The sequence below is a fragment of the Oncorhynchus keta genome, unplaced genomic scaffold, assembly GCF_023373465.1.
Source record: "Oncorhynchus keta strain PuntledgeMale-10-30-2019 unplaced genomic scaffold, Oket_V2 Un_contig_4759_pilon_pilon, whole genome shotgun sequence".
Taxonomy (NCBI): Eukaryota; Metazoa; Chordata; class Actinopteri; order Salmoniformes; family Salmonidae; genus Oncorhynchus; species Oncorhynchus keta.
In genome coordinates, this window is record NW_026287945.1 from 478,984 (window position 1) to 490,091 (window position 11,108).

Sequence of the window (11,108 nt, forward strand, 5' to 3'; positions counted from 1 at the left end):
TTTTCGTTATTTATGTTTTGTGGTTTGGCTTCATGCTGTGAGCGCTGTGTGTGTGCTGGTCCTGGTATTTATGGGTGCGCTTTCCTTCATGCCTGCCCGCGAGTCGGGCTTGGTTTTTCCAGCCCTTGGAAAATCTTTTTGGGCCGGGGCCTTGTCTTGTTAGCCCCTCGGGGCGGCTGGGGGTGAGTGCACCCTCTGACCAGAGCACTCTCTTACCAGAGCACTCTCTGTGGGAGCAGACATTTGTATTGTCTGTAATTGTTGATTTAAAATAAGACATATACAAAACAAGTCTGGTAAACTATAAGACAGACAGTCCATAGATACAGCACTGGGGTTCAATCCAGATAGCTCTGTACTGTACATAGCTACCACGGATAAATCAAATCAAATTTTATTTGTCACATGCACCGAATACAATTTTACCTTACTGTAAAATGCTTACTTACAAGCCCTTAACCAACAATGCAGTTAAGACAAATATTTACCAAATAAACAAAAGTAAAAAATAAAAGAGCAACAATAAAATGAAAATAAAGAGGCTATATACAGGGAGTACTGGTACCAAGTCAAAAAAACAATAACATGTGACACCCACAATGGCGTAAAGAGGAGGGTCACAGTGTCTTGTCTTCCAGAAGTTAAGGAGTGATTCCATTTCCAGACAGATTCCAGGGAAAGTCAAAGTAACAGGGGGTTAGAGAAGAGCCTCAAGCCCTTTATGTCTGGTTAACATTCTCCCAGTCCCCCTGTTCTGTTCTGCGGTAGTGCTGGGGCTGTCCTCCAGGGAAGACGCTGTCTGAACTGGGGTGCTCCAGGAGGAACTGGATGGTGGACTTGATGTGCTGGACAAAGTGTGGTGGCTCAGCCGTAGGGGACGTGGATAGGTACTGGTCGGGGAAAAAAAACAGGAGGAGTAACATATCACAGTGTGTATACTGATAACATTCATTGTATCAGTGTTGACAGAAACAGGGACTATAACACAGAGGTTGTCAATAAGCTTTTAAAAGGGACATACAACTAAAGTTCTAGTGATTGTGGGATCAATATTAGTAATGTATTATTTTCTTACACCTTACCTTTAAGATGGTGTCATCGTCTTGCGATAGCCAGAAGGAAATATCCAGATTCGGGGACCACTTACATGGGCCTATCTTCACAACTCCTTTGTTCGAGTCATATATATCAGCCATCTGTGGAGATATAATTACAATGTTATATGACTGTCTGATGAAATGTAGTTAGCAACTCATGTATGGGTTCTATCCAGACACTCCACAAGCCATTCAATGTGTCATCTTTGATCTTTCTTTATATCGATCCTTCACATAGTGTCAGAGATGATGTGCAAGAGCATAGACAATATATCAGTAGACAGGAATTCTAGTTCTACTTGACAAATTTGCCAATCTGATGCATAGTGGCTCTATGACATCAGCCTATTTAAGGTTCTATATCTATGCGGAAGTCTCTACCTGGCCCCCAGTGAATGTCCGTGCTGATCGCAGCTCCTCCGCGGGTCCTTTGTAAGGGAACGAGGCGGGGAACACCTCCCCTGTTTTAATATTTATACCTGCAGACACACAGTTAATGCCATACTATAAACTGTGTGCTACACAAAGGTGAATTTATTTGCAGTGTAGATACAGTACCTATGCCATGCACACCCGGTCTGTGTGCTCCGTCCACTAAGACGTCATTCATCTCTGCAAGTGGAAAAAAGAGAAAGAGCCTCAAGATAGGTAGGGGCAGAGTCAGATATACAGAGAGTTGGGCCAATGAGGGTTTCTGTCTGAACGTTCCGAGAACGCCACTTCCTCCTCCATAGCTGTTGCTAAGTGATAACTGACACTTCCACGTTGTGCTGTTTATTTCAGATAGTTTTCAAAACCTATGAAAATGTCCACTGAAAGAAGATATGCAATTTGTTGACACCACAACACAGTGGATACACCCCGAATGCGAATCAATAAAAACATGAAATTCTCTCTCCTGCTTTGCTTGTTTACAGGAGGTCATTTCATAGGAAATTGTCGGAGGTGCTCTCGTATTGTTACATCACCAAAACGTCAAAAATAAAGGCACTAACATGGCAGCCGTTCGATCATGGCCCCTGTGCTAACATGGCAGCCAAACTCTCTACATATATAGCTCTGGGTTGTATAAAGAAAAACAGGCTGAGAGAGAGAATATAACAGAGTGGAAACATGTACCTGTGATGCAGCAGGTCTCTAGGTGAATATCCTCTTTCTGTCTCTGGAAGGCCGCTGCAAAACATAATAGAAGGGTTGTAGTTTCTCTATGCAGCCTGATAATGGTGTTGCTACTGTGGCAGTTGCATTCAAACAGGAGGGAAGAGAAGGAGATTCACGTACACAATAGGTTAAGGCTGAGTTTGTGGGACGTCTTTGACTCATCATCAAAACCTCCAACGAGGTGGAGCTCCAGCCTGAAGGAAAAGAAGCAAGGGGACAATTACGTTTGTGGGGGGTGGGAGGGTGTGTGGGGCGTGGGTGGGGGGGTTATCTCTTACCTGCCCTCCTTGGCAGGGTCCTTGCTCAGAGATGTGACAGCTTTGACGATGAGGGGAACCTCACTCCACGTGCTGGAGCCATCACAGTGAGCAAGGCAAGCAGCTCCACTTCCTACAAGATGGTACAAATGCAGACATTTTATTTTATTTCACCTTTATTTAACCAGGTAGGCTAGTTGAGAACAAGTTCTCATTTGCAACTGCGACCTGGCCAAGATAAAGCGTAGCAATTCGACACATACAACAACACAGAGTTACACATGGAATAAACAAAATATACAGTCAATAATACAGTATAGTATAATACAGTATAATACAGTAGAAAACAAAAAGTCTATATACAGTGAGTGCAAATGAGGTAAGTTAAGGAAATAAATAGGCCATGGAGGCGAAGTAATTACAATATAGCAATTAAACACTGGAATGGTAGATCGGCAGAAGATGAATGTGCAGGTAGAGATTCTGGGGTGCAAAGGAGCAAAATAAATAAATAAATACCAGTATGGGGATGTGGTAGGTCGATAGATAGATGGGCTGCTTACAGATGGGCTATGTACAGGTGCAGTGATCTGTAAGCTGCTCTGACAGCTGGTGCTTAAAGCTATTGAGGGAGATGTGAGTCTCCAGCTTCAGAGATTTTTGCAATTCGTTCCAGTCATGGGCAGCAGAGAACTGGAAGGAAAGACGACCAAAGGAGGAATTGGCTTTGGGGGTGACCAGTGAGATATATCTGCTGGAGTGCGTGCTACGAGTGGGTGCTGCTATGGTGACCAGTGAGCTGAGATAAGGCGGGGCTTTACCTAACAGAGACTTGTAGATAACCTGTAGCCAGTGGATTTGGCAACGAGTATGAAGCGAGGGCCAACCAACGAGAGCGTACAGGTCACAATGGTGTGATAGACTGTACCCAGTTTGTTGAGTAGAGTTTTGGAGGCTATTTTATAGATGACATCACCGAAGTCGAGGATCGGTAGGATGGTCAGTTTTACGAGGGTTGTTTGGCAGCATGAGTGAAGGATGCTTTGTTGCGATATAGGAACCCGATTATAGATTTAATTTTGGATTGGAGATGCTTAATGTGAGTCTGGAAGGAGAGTTTACAGTCTAACCAGACACCCAGGTATTTGTAGTTGTCCACGTATTCTAAGTCAGAGCCGTCCAGAATAGTGATGCTGGACGGGCGGGCAGGTGCGGGCAGTGATCGATTGAATAGCATGCATTTAGTTTTATTTGCATTTAAGAGCAGTTGGAGGCCACGGAAGGAGAGTTGTATGGCATTGAAGCTCGTCTGGAGGTTAGTTAACACAGTGTCCAAGGAGGGGCCAGAAGTATACAGAATGGTGTCGTCTGCGTAGAGGTGGATCAGAGAATCACCAGCAGCAAGAGCAACATCATTGATGTATACAGAAAAGAGTGTCGGCCATAGAGATTTGAACCCTGTGGCACCCCCATAGAGACTGTCAGAGGACCGGACAATAGTCCCTCCGATTTGACACACTGAACTCTATCAGAGAAGTAGTTGGTAAACCAGGCGAGGCAATCATTTGAGAAACAAGGCTGTCGAGTCTGCCAATAAGAATGTTGTGATTGACAGAGTCGAAAGCCTTGGCCAGGTCGATGAATACGGCTGCACAGTAATGTCTCTTATCGATGACGGATATGATGTCGTTTAGAACCTTGAGCGTGGCTGAGGTGCACCCATGACCAGCTCTGAAACCAGATTGCATAGCGGAGAAGGTATGGTGGGATTCGAAAAGGTCAGTAATCTGTTTGTTAACTTGGCTTTCGAAGACCTTAGAAAGACAGGGTAGGATAGATATAGGTCTGTAGAATTATGGGTCTAGAGTGTCACCACCTTTGAAGAGGGGGATGACCGCGGCAGCTTTCCAATCTATGGGAATCTCAGACGATACGAAAGAGAGGTTGAACAGACTAGTAATAGGGGTTGCAACAATTTCGGCAGACATTTTTAGAAAGAGAGGGTCCAGATTGTCTAGCCCGGCTGATTTGTAGAGGTCCAGATTTTGCAGCTCTTTCAGAACATCAGCTATCTGGATTTGGGTAAAGGAGAAATGGTGGGGGCTTTGGCGGGTTGCTGTGGAGGGTGCCGGGCAGTTGACCGGGGTAGGGGTAGCCAAGTGGAAAGCATGGCCAGCCTTAGAGAAATGCTTATTGAAATTCTCAATTATAGTGGATTTATCGGTGGTGACAGTGTTTCCTAGCCTCAGAGCAGTGCACAGCTGGGATGAGGTGCTCTTATTCTCCATGGACTTTATAGTGTCCCAGAACTTTTTTGAGTTGGTACTACAGGATGCAAATTTGTTTGAAAAAGCTTACCTTAGCTTTTCTAACTGCCTGTTTATATTTGTTCCTAACTTCCCTGAAAAGTTGCATATCACAGGGGCTATTCGATGCTAATGCAGAACGCCACAGGATGTTTTTGTGCTGGTCAAGGGCAGACAGGTCTGGAGTGAACCAAGGACTATATCTATTCCTAGTTCTAATTTTTTTGAGAGAGGCATGCTTATTTCAGATGGTGAGGAAGGCACTTTTAAAGAATAGCCAGGCATCATCTACTGATGGAATGAGGTCAATGTCAGGTCGTTTAGAAAGGCCTGCTCGCAGAAATGTTTCAGGGAGCGTTTGACAGTGATGAGGGGTGGTCATTTGGTTGCAGACCCATTACGGATGCAGGTAATGAGGCAGTGATCGCTGAGATCTTGATTGAAAACAGCAGAGGTGTATTTGGAGGGCGAGTTAGATAGGATGACATCTATGAGGGTGCCCGTGTTTACTGATTTGGGGTTGAACCTGGTAGGTTCATTTATAATTTGTGTAAGATTGAGGGCATCAAGCTTAGTTTGTAGGATGGCCGGGGTGTTAAGCATGTCCCAGTTTAGGTCACCTAGTAGCACGAGCTCAGGAGATAGATGGGGGGCAATCAATTCACATATGGTATTGAGGGCACAGCTGGGGGCAGAGGGTGGTCTATAGCAAGTGGCAACATGGAGAGACTTGTTTCTGGAAAGGTGAATTTTTAGAAGTAGAAGCTCATATCTTGATGCTATCATAGTATCTACAAACACACATTACATAGAGAACTGCAGTACCTGTGTGTCGCACCAGAACTAGGTGGCAGGTGGTTGCATCATCAGAACCAAGGACAGCGACAGAGTCTGGGGAAACAGAGGGACACATTTCGTGATGGTCGTGGAAACTGTGAGGCGGATTTTTAGCTACAATTTATCAGTGTAGAGGTAGCCTTTGGACGCAACAATATACTATGTTAAGCTAGGTTAACCTATTGATTTAACTATAGGTTTATACTCACTGTCCGCTGGTGTTGTGGCTGCAAACTCTCGTTGCTGTATGTATAGGAGGCACTTCGGGTCGACATCTACAACCGGCGTGGACCGAAATACTCGGGCGTTTTCCTATGGTATAAAATAAAATGTCAATATAGCATGAAGAGCAAGTGATTTGTTACTAAATGGTGATTAATTCCAACAAGGACAACTTGCTTACGACATGACAGCTGCTAGTTTTATTGGCTAAATAGTCAACTCACCGGTAAATAAAGGTTAAATAAAATAAAATAAATACAAATAGTTTGCTTGGCTACTCCAGTCAACTCACCTGCAAATGCGGATATCTGGCGAACAAATCGACTGTCGAACCTGGTCGTTCGATTCTTCTATTTTGTATTAGCAACGGCATTTCTTTCTACAATATAAATCTACCTAATATAATGTCATATTTATCTTAATGAAACATTAAAACTAGACCTATTACACAAGACAGATGGTTAGCTAGCTTGCACTTCCTGGATCCATTTTCTTCTTCTTTGGTAGGCTTTCTCCTCAAGAACGTCACTCACTGTCACAATATGTATTACTGCCACCAACTGTACACAAGTATTATTAGGGCATGAACGCTATAAAATGTAAATGTAGGCTACGCCGAATTCTCCATTTGCCCTACGCTCCTTTGACACGAAACGTGCATGTTGTTTATGTCGGGTTACGACACAAAACCTTACGTCCACAGGGAGGGAGTGACTGGGGGAGTTGACGTGACGTGATGTGAAGCAGCAGCAACTGCAAAACAAAATTCTGTTTTGGCTTGTTCAATAACTTCAGGGCTCGTCTTACCTTTTAAGTTGTGTTTGTAAGTAAGTGTTTAACTTTATTGCACTTTCCTTATAACATAAGCTACCTTAACGGAATTGTAGGATTCAGACTGCACAACACCGTGCAACTTTTAAATATTTCTACAAGCAATCATTTATTGAAAACATGAGGGGGAGTTCGTCGTATGGAGACCGAGATAGAGAGCGTGGACGAGACAGAGGGTAAGCAGATATTTTCTGCAGCATGTGAAATATAGTTATAGCCACGTAGGAATATCTGTCAAAAGTGTGCTTTTTATATGATACGGGGATATCTTGGAATGCTGATGAATCTTGCTGAATGTCTACGTGCACGGGCGTGTCTCAGACATGTTGCACGCGCCGTGTTCGTGTATGACAAATAACTACTTGCTTGCAGCAGAGTTATAGGCGGTGCCCCACCCAGGGAAAAGTGTACACAAACTGCAAATAGATTAAATTGGCCAGGGACCCATTTAGTGTCTGTTGCAGTGTTACTAATCATGGATCGTTCATCTCTTTTTTTCATCACTCCCCTCGCTGCATGTTCTATAGGCCTCGGTTTGGGTCCAGTAGCTGGGGCGGCTCTCCCCCTATGAAGAAGTTTGGGAACCCTGGAGAACGCCTTCGCAAGAAGAAGTGGGATCTGGACGAGCTGCCCAAGTTTGAGAAGAACTTCTACAACGAGCACCCAGAGCTCCAGCGCATGACTCAGGTACACACACACACACACAAACACACTATATACACATGTTCTTTGAAGGATGCTATCCATAGTGTGTCTATTGAGCCTGTTGATTCTCTGTTGTCTGTGTCTGCAGTATGACATAGATGAGTTCCGCAGGAGGAAGGAGATCACAGTCAGCGGTACTGGCTGCCCCAGGGCCATGACCGGCTTCCACCATGCACAGTTTCCCCGTAAGTAGACAACAGTAGATACCAGTTGACACTTGTTGAACCCATATTATAGCCTGTCCCTTCACCTTTTCAGCAGTCATGACGGTAAAGAGATGAGAATAGGAAGTTGAACCCATTTTTTAAGAGTTCTTGGAACACAGCCAAAGCTTACAAAACACTAACCCCATAGGCTATTGGGAAGGGGAGGGGGGCTCATGGGTCACATTATTGTTTTTGTTTTTTAAAACAGTCCAGGCCACTCTTGAACGACAAACTAAATACATAGTAGAGGTCGAAAAAAATAAAAAATAAATAATATATATATATATATATATATATATATATATATACCTTTATTTAACTAGGCAAGTCAGTTAAGAACACATTCTTATTTTCAATGACGGCCTTGGAACAGTGGGTTAACTGCCTCGTTCAGGGGCAGAAAGACAGATTTTCACCTCGTCAGCTCGGGGGATCCAATCTTGCAACCTTACAGTTAACTAGTCCAACGCAATAACGACCTGCCTCTCTCTCGTTGCACTCCACAAGGAGACTACCTGTTACGCGAATGCAGTAAGCCAAGGTAAGTTGCTAGGTAGCATTAAACTTATCTTATAAAAAAACAATCTATCATAATCAGTAGTTAACTACACATGGTTGATGAAATTACTAGATATTATCTAGCGTGTCCTGCGTTGCATATAATCTGACTGAGCATACAAGTATCTAAGTATCTGACTGAGCGGTGGTAGGCAGAAGCAGGCGCGTAAACATTCATTCAAACAGCACTTTCGTGCGTGGAGTGAGGAGAGGGACGGAAGCTATACTGTTACACTGGCAATACTAAAGTGCCTATAAGAACGTTCAATAGTCAAAGGTTAATGAAATACAAATGGTATAGAGGGAAATAGTCCTATAATTCCTATAATAACTACAACCTAAAACTACTTACCTGGGAATATTGAAGACTCATGTTAAAAGGAACCACCAGCTTTCATATGTTCTCATGTTCTGAGCAAGGAACTGAAACGTTAGCTTTCTTACATGGCACATATTGCACTTTTGCTTTCTTCTCCAACACTGTTTTTGCATTATATAAACCAAATTGAACATGTTTCATTATTTACTTGAGGCTAAGGTGATTTTATTGATGTATTATATTAAGTTGAAATAAGTGTTCATTCAGTATTGTTGTAATTGTCATTATTACAAATAAATAAATAAAAATATGCAGAATAATCAGTATTGGCTTTTTTGGTCCTCCAATAATTGGTATCGGCGTTGAAAAATCATAATCGGTCGACCTCTAATACATAGTATGTTTAACAAATCGGTCAAAAATGAATCTGTGTGGCCCTCAGTTGAATTTCAAAAGCCAAAAGGTTTGCCCCTGGCTATAGCTAACTATTCCTTTAATTGTTTATCTTTGCTGACAGAGTATGTAATGGATGTGCTACTGAGTCAGGACTTCAAGGAGCCCACATCCATCCAGTCACAGGGCTTCCCTCTGGCCCTGAGTGGCAGGGACATGGTGGGCATCGCTCAGACTGGCTCCGGCAAGACCCTGGCAGTAAGGACGCCATGATAATCCAACAACACGCACCGTACCGACAGCTGCAACATCTCTCTTTCTTTCTGTCTCACACACACACACACACACACACACACACACACACACACACACACACACACACACACACACACACACACACACACACACACACACACACACACACACACACACACACACACACACACACACACACACACACCAACAGCTGCAGTATAGAAACACATAAACTCCCAGAGGAACATTTGACAGCTGCAACACACAAAGACATATTGACACATGAGGACCAACCTCCCTGGACCGTCCGATTGGGACATATACCTCATGACCTTATTGTACTATTTGGCGCCTTTTCTTGCAGTATCTGCTTCCTGCCATTGTGCACATCAACCATCAGCCCTATCTAGAGAGGGGAGACGGACCTATTGTGAGTACACAGCTGGAAACTGCACACGGTTGCTTATTCATATATTTCAAGTCTGTGAGACTAGAATGTTTTGGCCCTTTTCCGTAGTGTACTTAACTCTGTTGCGCTTAGACCTACCTATGGTATGCTGTAGCTATATATCATGTGTTATTAAAGGTTATACACTACCGTTCATTAAATAGTAACCACAAAACACAGTGAAGAGGCAATTCTGGGATGCTGGCCTTCTAGGCAGAGTTGCAAAGAAAAAGCCATATTTCAGACTGGCCAATTAAAAACAGAAGATTAAGATGGGGGTAAAGAACACAGACTCTGGACAGAGGAACTCTGCCTAGAAGGCCAGCATCCTGGAGTCACCTCTTCACTGTTGACGTTGAGACTGGACAGAGGAACTCTGCCTAGAAGGCCAGCATCCTGGAGTCACCTCTTCACTGTTGACGTTGAGACTGGACAGAGGAACTCTGCCTAGAAGGCCAGCATCCTGGAGTCGCCTCTTCACTGTTGACGTTGAGACTGGACAGAGGAACTCTGCCTAGAAGGCCAGCATCCTGGAGTCGCCTCTTCACTGTTGACGTTGAGACTGGACAGAGGAACTCTGCCTAGAAGGCCAGCATCCTGGAGTCGCCTCTTCACTGTTGACGTTGAGACTGGACAGAGGAACTCTGCCTAGAAGGCCAGCATCCTGGAGTCTCCTCTTCACTGTTGACGTTGAGACTGGACAGAGGAACTCTGCCTAGAAGGCCAGCATCCTGGAGTCGCCTCTTCACTGTTGACGTTGAGACTGGACAGAGGAACTCTGCCTAGAAGGCCAGCATCCTGGAGTCGCCTCTTCACTGTTGACGTTGAGACTGGACAGAGGAACTCTGCCTAGAAGGCCAGCATCCTGAGTCACCTCTTCACTGTTGACGTTGAGACTGGACAGAGGAACTCTGCCTAGAAGGCCAGCATCCTGGAGTCGCCTCTTCACTGTTGACGTTGAGACTGGTGTTTTGTGGGTACTATTTAATGAACCTGCCAGTTGATGACTTCTGAGGCGTCTGTTTCTCAAACTAGACACTAATGTACTTGTACTCTTGCTCAGTTGTACACCGGGGCCTCCCACTCCTCTTTCTATTCTGGTTAGAGACAATCTGCGCTGTTCTGTGAACGGAGTAGTACACAGCGTTGGACGAGATCTTCATTTTCTTGGCAATTTCTCGCATGCAATAGCCTTTCTTTTCTCCGAACAAGAATAGACTGACGAGTTTCAGAAGAAAGGTCTTTGTTTCTGGCCATTTTGAGGCTGTAATCAAACCCATAACTGCTGATGCTCCAGATACTCAACTAGTCTAAAGAAGGCCAGTTTTATTGCTTCTTTAACCAGAACAACAGTTTTCAGATGTGCTAACATAATTGCAAAAAGGATTTATAATGATCAATTAGCCTTTTAAAATGATAAACTTGGATGATCTAACACAACATGCCATTGGAACACAGGAGTGATGGTTGCTGATAATGGGCCTCTGTACGCCTATGTAGATACTCCATAAAA

General features: G+C 44.0%; 2 protein-coding genes across 3 annotated transcripts; one reads left to right on the plus strand and one right to left on the minus strand.

Annotated features, from left to right (window-relative positions):
* Window positions 1–378: 378 nt before the first annotated feature.
* LOC118373599 (protein N-terminal asparagine amidohydrolase-like) lies at window positions 379–6,449 on the minus strand. Its single transcript, XM_052509597.1, has 10 exons — window positions 6,173–6,449; window positions 5,868–5,970; window positions 5,647–5,712; window positions 2,537–2,648; window positions 2,379–2,452; window positions 2,217–2,270; window positions 1,656–1,709; window positions 1,479–1,576; window positions 1,083–1,196; window positions 379–890 (listed from the first exon to the last, which is right to left on the minus strand). Exons 1-10 carry the CDS (start codon window positions 6,251–6,253, stop codon window positions 720–722), a joined length of 927 nt encoding a protein of 308 aa, XP_052365557.1. The 5' UTR covers window positions 6,254–6,449; the 3' UTR covers window positions 379–719.
* Window positions 6,450–6,578: 129 nt separating this feature from the next.
* Window positions 6,579–10,459, plus strand: LOC127924928 (probable ATP-dependent RNA helicase DDX17). Of its 2 annotated transcripts, none has more exons than XM_052509600.1 (5): window positions 6,579–6,703; window positions 7,239–7,398; window positions 7,505–7,601; window positions 9,017–9,150; window positions 9,512–10,459. In XM_052509600.1, the coding sequence occupies exons 2-5, from the start codon at window positions 7,279–7,281 to the stop codon at window positions 9,662–9,664; spliced, it is 504 nt and encodes a 167-aa protein (XP_052365560.1). In that variant the 5' UTR covers window positions 6,579–6,703; window positions 7,239–7,278; the 3' UTR covers window positions 9,665–10,459. The 2 variants fall into 2 exon arrangements, with proteins under 2 accessions (XP_052365560.1, XP_052365558.1); XM_052509598.1 differs by having other exon boundaries at window positions 6,602–6,887.
* Window positions 10,460–11,108: the final 649 nt, after the last annotated feature.